General features: G+C 38.4%; 1 protein-coding gene across 1 annotated transcript; it reads left to right on the top strand.

The window, feature by feature from the left end:
* The first annotated feature begins 353 nt into the window (after positions 1 to 353).
* On the top strand, positions 354 to 9,911 carry polr2i (RNA polymerase II subunit I). The gene is made up of 6 exons (XM_041229026.1): positions 354 to 521; positions 1,999 to 2,053; positions 3,449 to 3,522; positions 7,485 to 7,559; positions 8,511 to 8,562; positions 9,273 to 9,911. Exons 1-6 carry the CDS (start codon positions 460 to 462, stop codon positions 9,333 to 9,335), a joined length of 381 nt encoding a protein of 126 aa, XP_041084960.1. The 5' UTR covers positions 354 to 459; the 3' UTR covers positions 9,336 to 9,911.
* Positions 9,912 to 11,608: the final 1,697 nt, after the last annotated feature.

The following is an 11,608-nucleotide window of genomic DNA, read 5'->3' on the forward strand; positions in this document are numbered from 1 at the left end:
AAATATACATTCCATATCTCCACTGACGTATAATCGTAGAATACCCTCCACATTAGGAATTATCAGAGAGTGGACCCTGTCTTTGGCTCACAAAACAGTCCATACTGTCTGATAATTTCAAACTGTGTTAAAGAGAAAAGACTGATTAAACTACAGAGATAGCGTTTACTATTCCAAGTTTTCCATATTTTACTGTATAGTATTTTAAAAAATAACTCATAAATAACAACATGACTGTCCACAAAACATAGCATCTAAATCTAAACGACATCTTGCCGCAATTAACCTATTGTTCACTCCTCCTCCGCATGGTGGCGCTGCAATTTCAAGTTCTTTGTCAGCTCCTACCGCCATCTGAGCTTGGGCAGTGTGTGTGGCGGCAGAAGAACCCCACGTTAGAAACGCGGTGGGTTTGTTTGTAAGGCTGTGAATAAACACAGCTGGATAGTTCTAGAAAAAATGGAGTTGGAAGGTGGCACGTACGGACCCGGCTTCGTGGGCATCAGGTTTTGTCAGGAGTGGTGAGTTTGTAGCTTACGTTATGGTTGATTTATTTTATTCATATTCAGCGTTTATACAAAATGAGTACTCTATATCAACTCTGTACCAATTATGCGATGTCATGCCTCTTTCGATACCTGCAATTATTCTGTCCAGTTGAAAAGTCTGACTTCAGGTTTATATCTGCAGTATACCCTAATGGCACTAAGTCAGGTGCACATGATGTAATTAATAATTATACCTGTAGTAGTATTGTTATGTGTCAGGTCCTGTGTAAATCGCGAATCAGAGATTTCAAGTTAACTAAATACAATTTTCTAAGTAACTTGAAGTCGGCAACTATTTAGGCGCGGAGAAGAATTAAAAGGCAAATTAAGCACATTATTAATTCAGTTAAGGGTTTTGAGTAAGTAGTTGAAAACTCAGATGGAATGAAAACACGCTTTCCTAACATTGCAACACTGGTCAAGCGATATTTGTCTGTTCCTAATTCTGTGGATGCCGAGCAAAGCGTTTCGGCATATGGACAGTTTTTTACTGCCCAAAGGTAATCTATGACAGAGGAAAGAGTGAACTAACTAACCATGCTTAACTTTAAATAAAAATTATAAACAGAAATAACTGAAGATTTAGTGCAATGTATTTGTTTGTGTTTACTGCAGTGTTTAGCTGTAAAATGTTCACACTTTTAAAGTAAAACAGTTTAATGCTAGTTTTGAATGAACAAATCATTTGTATTATTGTGGCCACTGTAGGAAAAAAAGTTCTGAATTGTTTTTCCTACAAAGACTCGAACTCCTAGAAACAGTTTGCCGTGTTTCTTAAATGGGAAGTGCAGTGTGGATGAGTGCAAAGACATTCTTTACAAATGCTGTAGGGAAAAATACCATTAAAGGTCAAATACACGTTTAACATAATGTGTGTGTACTTCATATAAGAACATGTGAGACTTCCTAAGTCATGGTAATACAAATAGGCCTAGATACGATTTACAGGTATTAATTTGTATAATAAAACCTGGAATGGACCAGACTGCAGACCCCATTCCAGCAGTATCTAATAGGGGTGGGAATTCTGATAAGGTATTCAAATATACCAAGAATAAGTGTCAAATATAGGTAACAACATCAACAATAAGTGAAGAAACAGCTAAGGTATCTAATGTACTTAAAGTAAAAAATTATATAAATGAAGTAAGAAAATACACAGTAGAGGAGTAGAATTTTTTTTTAAGATACCATTTTAATTGCTTTAGCCTTAGCCAATAGCAGAGCTAGGTAATGAAGGGCTCCCGCCTCCCTGTCAGTTCAGTGAGGTGACAGTTGTAGTGGGTGATCACTTAACTTCCTCTCAAATACCGTGCCAAGTTTGCACATTTTTCCATTTGTTTTAGAATTTAATGAGTATTTAAAACTTGATCGAAGTATTGGGTGTTAATTTTATTCAGAATACTCTGACTCACTCCTAGTATCTAACTGTTAATTTTCTTTTTTTCAGTAACAACATGTTGTACCCCAAAGAAGACAAAGAGAACAGGATCCTGTTGTATGCGGTAAGTTCAGCACCGCCCCAGTCTATTAAAGCAGTGATATAACCAAGGCTTTAAATAGAAAACTGTTTGAGGAAGAAAAATGTTCCCACACAGTCATTATTGCAGAGCTGCTGGTGCTCTTTTTTTCTTCCAGACATTGTCCTGCCACAGGCTGCTTTACTGCCTCCGTTCACATCCTAGTACTTGCTGGGGATTTTGTTTTCTGTTAAATTTAAGCTTTTTTATATTGGGATTTTTTGTAGCCAATCAGAAAAGCCATCACGAGCCCTTCATTCAGGTGCTGTACTTTTCTGATGTACTGCAACAGTATTGTGATTGAGACTACATGTGTGTGCAGTCGCAGACAAAGGTATTGCCACCCTGCTCCTATACCATAATTCAAGGTAACATGTTAAGGGTAAGTATTTAGTAAACTTGGAAGTACTTATTTTAAATAAAACAAAAAGCAAAATACACAATTTCTAGCAGTATCACAGTTTTTAAAAAAAAATCAAAAAACAAACCTTTATTTCATTTAAAGTATTTATGACAAAATAGGAGGACAGACGAAATACTAAAGCACCCTTGCTTTAGTATTTCGTCTGTCCTCCTATTGCTTTTTACAGCTTTCAAATGTTTATGATGATTATTAATCAGTAGGTACATCTTGGTGGTGAAATTTGGGCCCATTCTGTCTTACGTATTTCTTCAAGCTCAAACAGATGGATACACAATGCTTGGATATTGCTTTTTTCTTATCAGTCCAAAGCATTTCTGTTGAATTGAGAAATGGTGATTTGCAAAGGCCATTCCAGAACTTATCATTTTTTTCTTCAAGAATTACAGTTGACTTAGCCGTATGCTTTGGGTCATTATCGTGTTGGAAGATACTGTCTGCCGATCAGCCTACAAGCAGATGGTATCATTGTACTTCGTAGAAAGTTCTGATACATGGCAGCATTCATTCGATCTTCCCTGAATTGCTAAAACCTTTCTTCTCTTGGGTCCAGTCATCTTTGTTTTGCTCTACATGATACGTGAGTCCCATTTATGTATGCGGAAGAGTGATTTATGTTGATTCGATAATGATGATCATATTGCCTGAAAAAAGACACAGGTGCTGTGGGGCGTTCTAGTAATTTGCAGGACATGCATTGGGTGGGGGTTTACAGTGAAACCGCCTGGGCTTGAGTTTGTTATTGCGCTTTTAAAGTGACACCAGCACAGTATCCCTACTAAGTAAATTGAGCAGAGTGTTTCTAAAAGATCAAAATTGTGCTGGTATGGTGACATATTTGCATTAACTTTTAGTGCAGAGAATGTAATTGAGTGATTTCAGGCTCCCATTGAATTACTGTATGAGCCCTTCTGGAAATGAGCACATCTGACCTGTCTGCCTGCTTTCTATTTTTTCAGTGCCGGAACTGCGACTACCAGCAGGAGGCAGACAACAGCTGTATCTATGTCAACAAGATCACCCACGAAGTGGAGTGAGTAGAGACCCGAGACTCTGTAAACTCTTATACCAACGGGGGTGAAAGCACCCTCCGCAGATCCACAGTGCAGCAGGGCAGGCTACTGGAAACTTTAGACATGCTAAAAGAAACTGAATAAAGTCAAACAGTTTGACTAGAAGTCTTCCTTTTCACTGAAGAAAACTTACAACAAAAAATACATTCAACAAAAAACGTTTTGAGTTTTTCTCAGTGAAGACATTGAAGACTTGTAGTCTGTCATTGAATTTAATAACTTTTCTTTTTATTAAGTTTGTTTTGGAGTTTCTAAGTGTAGCGCTATTGTATGTTTAGATTGCTTTGTCACTGAAATTCTGAATTAGATTGACACTGAAATGTAATACCTCATTTCCATACTCAAGATAATTCGAGTGCATGCCCTAATGCCCCCTGTGACAGGTGCGAGTGGTGAAAACAAGGCAAGCCAAACAGCAATTCTTCAAAAAAAAGTCTGTTTTATTAAATAAAACAGAAAAGGCCACCCCTCTACCAGCAATGGTATCGGGGGGAGGGGGGGGGGTACACGGTGAGCGGTGCGTGCTGTTGTGCGGTCAGGGAAGTGCTCGTGAGGTGTGGACTGGCTCCGTGGCTGCAGTCCCTCGTTCTCACTCCTCTGTAAAAGACAAAACAAACACGTAACAAAAATAACAAAACGCAGCTCTGGCCGTCAGTTCTATGTTTTCAGTGCAAGGCTGCATACTGACGTAGCTGCTTTCCCTTTGTACACATACACTCTTCCTTGCAAACAACCCGTCGACATGGTTTCTCCAAAAGAGGACTGTCCCGCGGCTGCTGGCAATGGAGTCGTTCCGGGTACTTGCAACTACGCGCCCCTCCTAATATGGTCACCTTCCGGTTTCCGCTTACCATCAAGGTGGTCCATCTAGGAGGCTGCATACCAGCATCCTTACCCGGCGTCTTTTCTCGTTGGCAGGGAGATTTACAACATCGACTCTTTCTCTATCTATCACACCCTCCTAATGCTGCGTTTCCATGTTTTTGTAAAACTCGAGTTGGCCTCCAATTCAGCCGCGTGCTCTGGTTCTTCAGTACCATTTCACTATGCAGGCTGGCCCGAATTAATTTGGTTTAACCAAAAAAGTGTTTCAAAATATGTCGTTCTACTTTCTATGGGTGCGAGAAGGAATGCGCTCCAATGTAGGGAAAAAAATCAAGAACCGCAATAACAAAAGCAGAAACAATCTCAAAACATTCCGCTGTTATGAGAGGTTAGATGCAATTTTAGGACACCGGCGGCGTCCAATATCACAAGACATTCTGCAGTTAATTTTCTGGAAAAGTATCCATTGCCGCATTTGGTGATAACAATGTTACAATGTCAATAATGATGATACAGTAATCTGGTTACTATCTGGCCACCTCTTGCGTTGTGCCTCAGGCTAACCCGGAAGCATTTTTGTGCATTTTAGTTGGCTTGACTATGGATCAAGGTGTTTGTATAGCCGCTGCTAATTTCTAATGGGAATGTGACATCTAGTGAATGTTTCATAGTTTTGTATGATGGAGAATGTGATTCCCCTTTCACTATGTTGTGCTGTTCTAACACAATTCCAGGGATAGTCATTTAAGTCATAGTGTAGAATCTGAATCCTTAACCGGGCTTCCAAAAATAATACTGAAACTATGGTAACTAAGCAATCTTTTAATGCGAACACTGCCTACAATGGAAGAATCCTTCATTTATCTATCCATTTTGTTTGTACTTTATAAAAGCTGCTCTAAGGAAATGTAAACCCACAGTTAGTTGGGTTGTCAAAGTTTATATGGGGAAAGTAATGGGTCTGTTATCTTTCGTTGTAATATAGAAGCACGTGAAGTCAACAGAGTCCGTATCACATAATTTCTGTAAAACCAGCAACAAAATACACACTGCAGAATAACAGGGCTTGCAAGCAAGTTGCATCCAGGTAGGGCAATGTATGCAGTGGGACATTTATACTTCATTTTACTCCCAAAAAATGGTTGTGTACAGGTTTAGCATTGAATGTTGCACTGATCACCATTGTAGGAATCGGTCAACATTGCAGAAACAAGTCTTTGTATTTTTTTATTTTTTTTTTTAAATCGGAAGTGTTCTAATTTGAATGCAACTTGTGCAATAATAATAATGGTTTATTTTGAAAAATAAAACGTCAGTGCATCGATTGTCATTGATAAATGCTTGTGATAATTGAATACGAAATTAGGGTGCCAACTGCACCACTAGTTGTTGGTGATCCCTCGCGGTCATTCTGCCTTTCAGATAACAAGAAACGATAGCCATTTTATATGTACTTTAAAAATAGCCAAATTCTGAAATTAGTAGCCAAGTTAAGATTTAAAAAGCCATGTTCTTACATTGATTTCCTCTCCCCCATCAGACATCAGGAAGGCATGCAGTGCAAGAATCACACAGCAAATATTGTATTATGTATTGCTAGATGCAAAAAACAAAATAGCGACAATTAAATTACTTGCTTGCTAACTGTTGGACTTTCTTCTTTGTAGCATTACACTGAATGAATCTGAATCACATTTTTCCACACGAGTCACAGGTTCTAACCTTGCTTCAATCTCCATGATAGTTCAGTAGCCTCTGTTTTCTTCACACTGATTACTTGTTTTGGCTGTGGGTGGTATAGGAAGAAATATGTAACTGCTTTTGTGCTGTTGAATGTGTCAATGACAATAAAATAGAGTAGAGTACTTGCTGGCACAGATTAAGTGTAAAGCTTTAGAAATCATATGTAGTACACATGTACTTTTCATTTAGTGCTTAATTTTATTTTGCCACCAGTAGTTGATGTATTATCTGTATTGCAGATATAAATTAATGAAAGTAATGTACAAATGTTATACTTGTGGGTATACCATTTGTGAAATGTTTACATGGTCTAATGATTTGCTGCTAAGTGCTATCCTGATAGGAGTGAAGCAGAAGCTACCTTCCATGTAGTTTTACCTGCAGTCAGTAAAAAGGATTCCGATATGTAAATATTTTTTATACAGAACTTCATTACTAAATTAAGGATGTACCTTTTTAGGTGACTGCAAGTGGGGATAATTAAAGATTAGTTGCAGGAGACGCTTGCTACTGTTAAAATTATATTTTTTTCTCATTCACCTTCTTCAAGAATGTACTGTAGCTAATTTTACCCACAAACTCGCATATGCTGTTCTTTACTTTCATTTTGGGTATTCGGTTTGTTGATGTTTTCATCCAGTTTGGTCGTTCTCTGCTCCCACCAAAATGACCCACGTTTTTTATTCAGATTTTATCTGTCAATAGTGACTGTCCGCTGTTTGACTGACAAGCTCTTTAGTGAGGGGTGGTGAATCCACTCCAGGTGACCAAGCTGCAGAAAGATGGTTGGATCAAATCAGTAATTAAACATTAGTCATGTTCATACAAATCGCCAAACAATACTAAAAAAAATAATAATAATTCGTAAAAATATTGGCCATTTAAAAAAATTCTGTTGCAGTTGATGATTTTTGGGACATGGTAAAATGTGCCTTTTACAGCTTTAAAGGTATCAGTGCACCTGTAGGATGCCTTGCTCGTTAATCTTCTGTATGTATTTGAGAAGCAGATTGATTATTTATCCAGGATAAGCGTAAACAAGTGGGTTCATGAACAAGAAATGTCCCTCAAACCAGCAGGGGTGGGAGTCACTGTATTGGGGATTTTCAGGAAGAGCAATCAATCCATAACCAATAACCAGGTCAATCAATCAATAGCTAGGTAATTATCATTTTTATTGATGGACAAAAACTGCATCAGCTGTTAAAATTTTTTACACATGAATATGGTAGATATGCAAGTATCCAACGATAAAAGCAGTGTAAGGTGGTAATGAGGTACAATACCGTGCACACTAATTTAACAAAATGTTTGGAGGTGGTATCTGTAATGTTTTGTGGTGTTCTTGTTTCAGCGAACTCACCCAGATCATTGCGGATGTGTCTCAGGACCCCACTTTACCTCGGACTGAAGATCACCCCTGTCCCAAGTAAGTGTCCTAAACTCCCCTGAGCCACCGAGGAAGCATAGAGGGAACCGTACACTCCAGAGCTGCAGTACATTGACATGAACGAGTATCTGAATCTGGATGTAAAATAAGATACACAGGTCTTGTCTGCCTTTGTCACTCCATTTTGTAGTTCTGTCTACTGAACCTTTTATACAATTGTGATGACACTTGGTAGGACATTCTTTTACACAAGTGATCGAGATTGTAAATCACGAAGCCACTCTCAGCCAGTCTAAACACCAGATTTCAGAACATTTTAGTATTTTTCTGTAAGTGTCAATGCCAAAGCATTCTAAACTGCAACAGGTTCTATAGAAACTGATTAAGTATGTGAATACCAGCTTTCCGCCTGTTTTTTATTTTAGTTTAATGACTTGTAATACGTTTGTGTTCAGTGGCTACCTCTAAAGTTGAGTGTACTTTCTCTTGCACGCTTTGTATGACAGATCTGACACAGCAAAGGTGCATATACGCTGTTAATTTGATGAGAGGTAGCCACAGAACTCCTAAAGGCTGGATGTCGATCTAGTTTTGTACTGACAGCTGGGGCAGGAGATATGACTGACATGGTTTTATTTTTAATTTCCGTACTGACCCCCTGTCTGCAGTTCAGTTCTTGCACCTCTCATAAAAGTAGAGACTGACAATTGTGTGATATTTGAATCCTTCTGTTTAGTTCACAAGTGATATGAGTTTGAAAAACAGACACAGCTATGAGGCTTCTAGTGATTTATTAATTTTTTTATTTTGCTTCCTTGCTGCTCCTCGAAAGCCTAAATTCATAAAGCATAAATATCCTCCACAGCGACCAATCTTGCTTGTCATTGTGCACAGTGATGGCTAAGTGTTTCAGGGTCGTGTAATAAAAGGCAAGGTTTGTGCGCACACTAAACATTTTCTGATGTCCTCAATGTAATCCTGTTGTTCCAGGTGTGGCCACAAGGAGGCGGTGTTCTTCCAGTCCCACAGCATGAAAGCTGAGGTAATAACCCTTTCCCCCCTCTCCAAGGGCTGTTTTTGTTTTTTTCTTTGGATCAAAATGACTACCTCTTAATTTAATTTTAAAATTAAAAGACAATATCATCTAAAAATCTAAGCTTAAAACATATTTTCATTTGATCTTTTACTAGCGGGCAGTTTAGTGTTCATTGCAGTCATAGCTGTAGTTTAGCTATATGTATGTGACGCACCATATGATCCTTGTACATGAAGGATGCTTTATATATTGGCATATTATATGATAATTCTAAATCATTCAAACAATAGGGACTGTAAAGTGTTTCTCCTGTCTGGAAGGCTGTCTCTCACACCCACGTGGTGAGCACGATAAGTGCCTTGATTTTGTACTGATCTTCACCACACTTCTCAAACACTCCTAGCGTCCTATACATGTTTCAGAGTGCATTTGGCTATAAGCCGATTTTTTCTTTTTTTAATACAAATTTTTGTAACCTTTCAGGTACGGTGTGATTTATTATTACACGGTTATGCACTTCATGCACTTTTGCACTGAGGGTAACTTATTTATTATGGAAAGCATTACCTAATTCAAAAGCTTTGTATTAGCAGCTCTGCTGTAGCAGAGCTGGCTGCTGGGCTGGTCCCAGTACCTGACTGTGCTTTGTATTGGCAATCAGGCTGGAGCAGAGCTGGCTGGTGGCTGGTACCTGACTGTAAGGTGTCTTGTTTCAGGATGCCATGAGACTGTACTATGTGTGCACAGCGCCCCACTGTGGCCACCGCTGGACTGAGTGAGGGGCTCCCTGTTGCCCCTTGCAGGAGGAGGAGGAGGAGGAGGAGGAGGTGTGTTTCCATGGAAACCTGGCTGCAATCCAGAGAAGGCATCCCCAGTTCTACATCCCGACCTGTAGATATCTGTACTACTGGGAGAATGGTCATGCTTTTGTACCCGGAACTGCTGGAATTATTTAATACACATGTTATCAATGGGATACCAGTTTTAATAAATACATTTTTACAAAATTGGTTTTAAGATATTTTATTTTACTGTCACCCACAGAGCAGAAATCCTGGACATTTGATTGTACTGGTAAAAAATGAAAATCTCTGAACCTTTTAGTTTTTTTTTTTATATAAATATAGCTTTAGAACTTCTTTTCTTCCAGTAAAGAGAGTATTGAGATATTGCACTGTGTAGATTAATTGAACAGAGCTCAGCAGGCCCCATGCATCTGGTGTAATTGTACTCTCTGATACTGTGCTGCACTATACGACTGCAGAGCTAATGGAATACTTTCAGCAAATCCTATCTAATATGTATTGCCATTACTTCACAGATCTCATTTCCCAGCTGAAAGATGCACGCATTATGTTAAACGTGTAAGAGAACAACACTCTGTTCACTTTTTTTATAATAATGAATGACTAGACTAACTTTTTTCCATCAAGTTAATAAACATTTGCAAATTATTATAAATGTGGTCTTGTATTTAACTTAGTACATTACTTAAGCAAATTATCTAATCAAGGAAATGTATTTCACATATTTACAAAAAAATGAAATGCATAATTTAATTGGCAATCCTGTCAATTAAAAGTATAGATAAATCAACATGTTTATGGTACTGCTGAGGGGTGTAAATTGCATTTTCTGCAAGTGGAAAAGCAGCTCTGTTGCTGTTTACTAAGATAGCACCCGTCTGACCAATACAGGGGGTGTAACACGCGGTCACTGCTCGCTGCTGCAAATGATGCTGGACAGACTTCAGCCAAAGCCAGCTGCCACAGTTGCTCGGGGGACCTAAAATGCCGTCTTAGTTCATGCAGCCTTTTGAAGTTGGAAGTGTAAAATTGAAGCATCTACAAGGAGCGTTTGATATATTTTCTTCACCTAAGAGCTTCCAGTAAATTGCCATTTACATTTAACATGTGTTATATATATGAAAATGTGAGACCAAAAAATTATTTATTACATTTACTGCAATTATTTTGTTATCCCCATGTACTTTAAAACCAATGTAACATGCATATTGGCTTCTAGTATGACACACTATACATAGTTTATATGTCTACATCCTAGGTATATACTTGCTTCCTGGGCTCCAGGTAAGATGGTCTGATTGTCACTAAAACACTGTAGTGATCCTGACTTACTCTACATGATGTGAATGGCTACCATGAAGCAACAGCAATTTGTGTGTCATGTTTTAAAACTGCACATTTGAGATCAGTATAATGATGTAAAATTCATTTAAGAGCTGAGAAAAAGGATTTTGATGCATTGGTTATTGCTTAGAGAAAGATGTGTGGTCTGTTGGTTAAAGAAAAGGGCTTTTAACCAGGAGGTCCCTTGTTCAAATCCCAGCTCGGTGACTCAGTGTGTGATTGAGCAAGTCACTTAGCCTCCTTGTGCTCTGTCTTTCAGGTGAGATGTTGTAAGTGACCCTGCAGCTGATGCATAGTTCACACACCCTTTTTTGGAGAAAGGTGTCTGCTAAATAAACAAATAACTAAAAAGTGCTCAATTCCAAACAGCACTGAGGCCGGTTTCTGTGCTGCTAAAAAAACGTCACTTTTTGGCACAAGTCAACGTATGATAAGAACGTGTTTTTTTTTTTTTTTTTTTTTTTTTGTGTGAACACACTGACTTGAATAAAACACAAAGTTTGGTTTTACAATGGGGGGGGGGGGTTACCTTTACAGTAAAACAAATCTATATTCAGCAATGTTTTTCAAGATTCATTTGAAGCAGGTTCTTTTGAAAATGGTTAAACACAAAATCTAAGTAAAATAAATGATTGCAGAAAATAGCAAATATATTCAAAGGCATTATATCTAGTATGTTTGTCCCTGGCACTTCCTGTATTATATTGGAACATTTGGGGACTGGGAAACTCTCTGGATTGCATCAAGTATGTCTGGTTTCCTGGGATTACCCTTAAATAAAAGGTTGTTGCAATCCAGTGTGAATCACCAGTGCTCTGAAAAGCTGCAGTAAAATCTGGCTGCATTATATCCTCCAGGGTGTGGGTCACAGGCAGCACAGTCTATCGATTAGGGTTATGTCC

This window comes from Polyodon spathula, chromosome 26 (assembly GCF_017654505.1).
Source record: "Polyodon spathula isolate WHYD16114869_AA chromosome 26, ASM1765450v1, whole genome shotgun sequence".
Lineage (NCBI taxonomy): Eukaryota > Metazoa > Chordata > Actinopteri > Acipenseriformes > Polyodontidae > Polyodon > Polyodon spathula.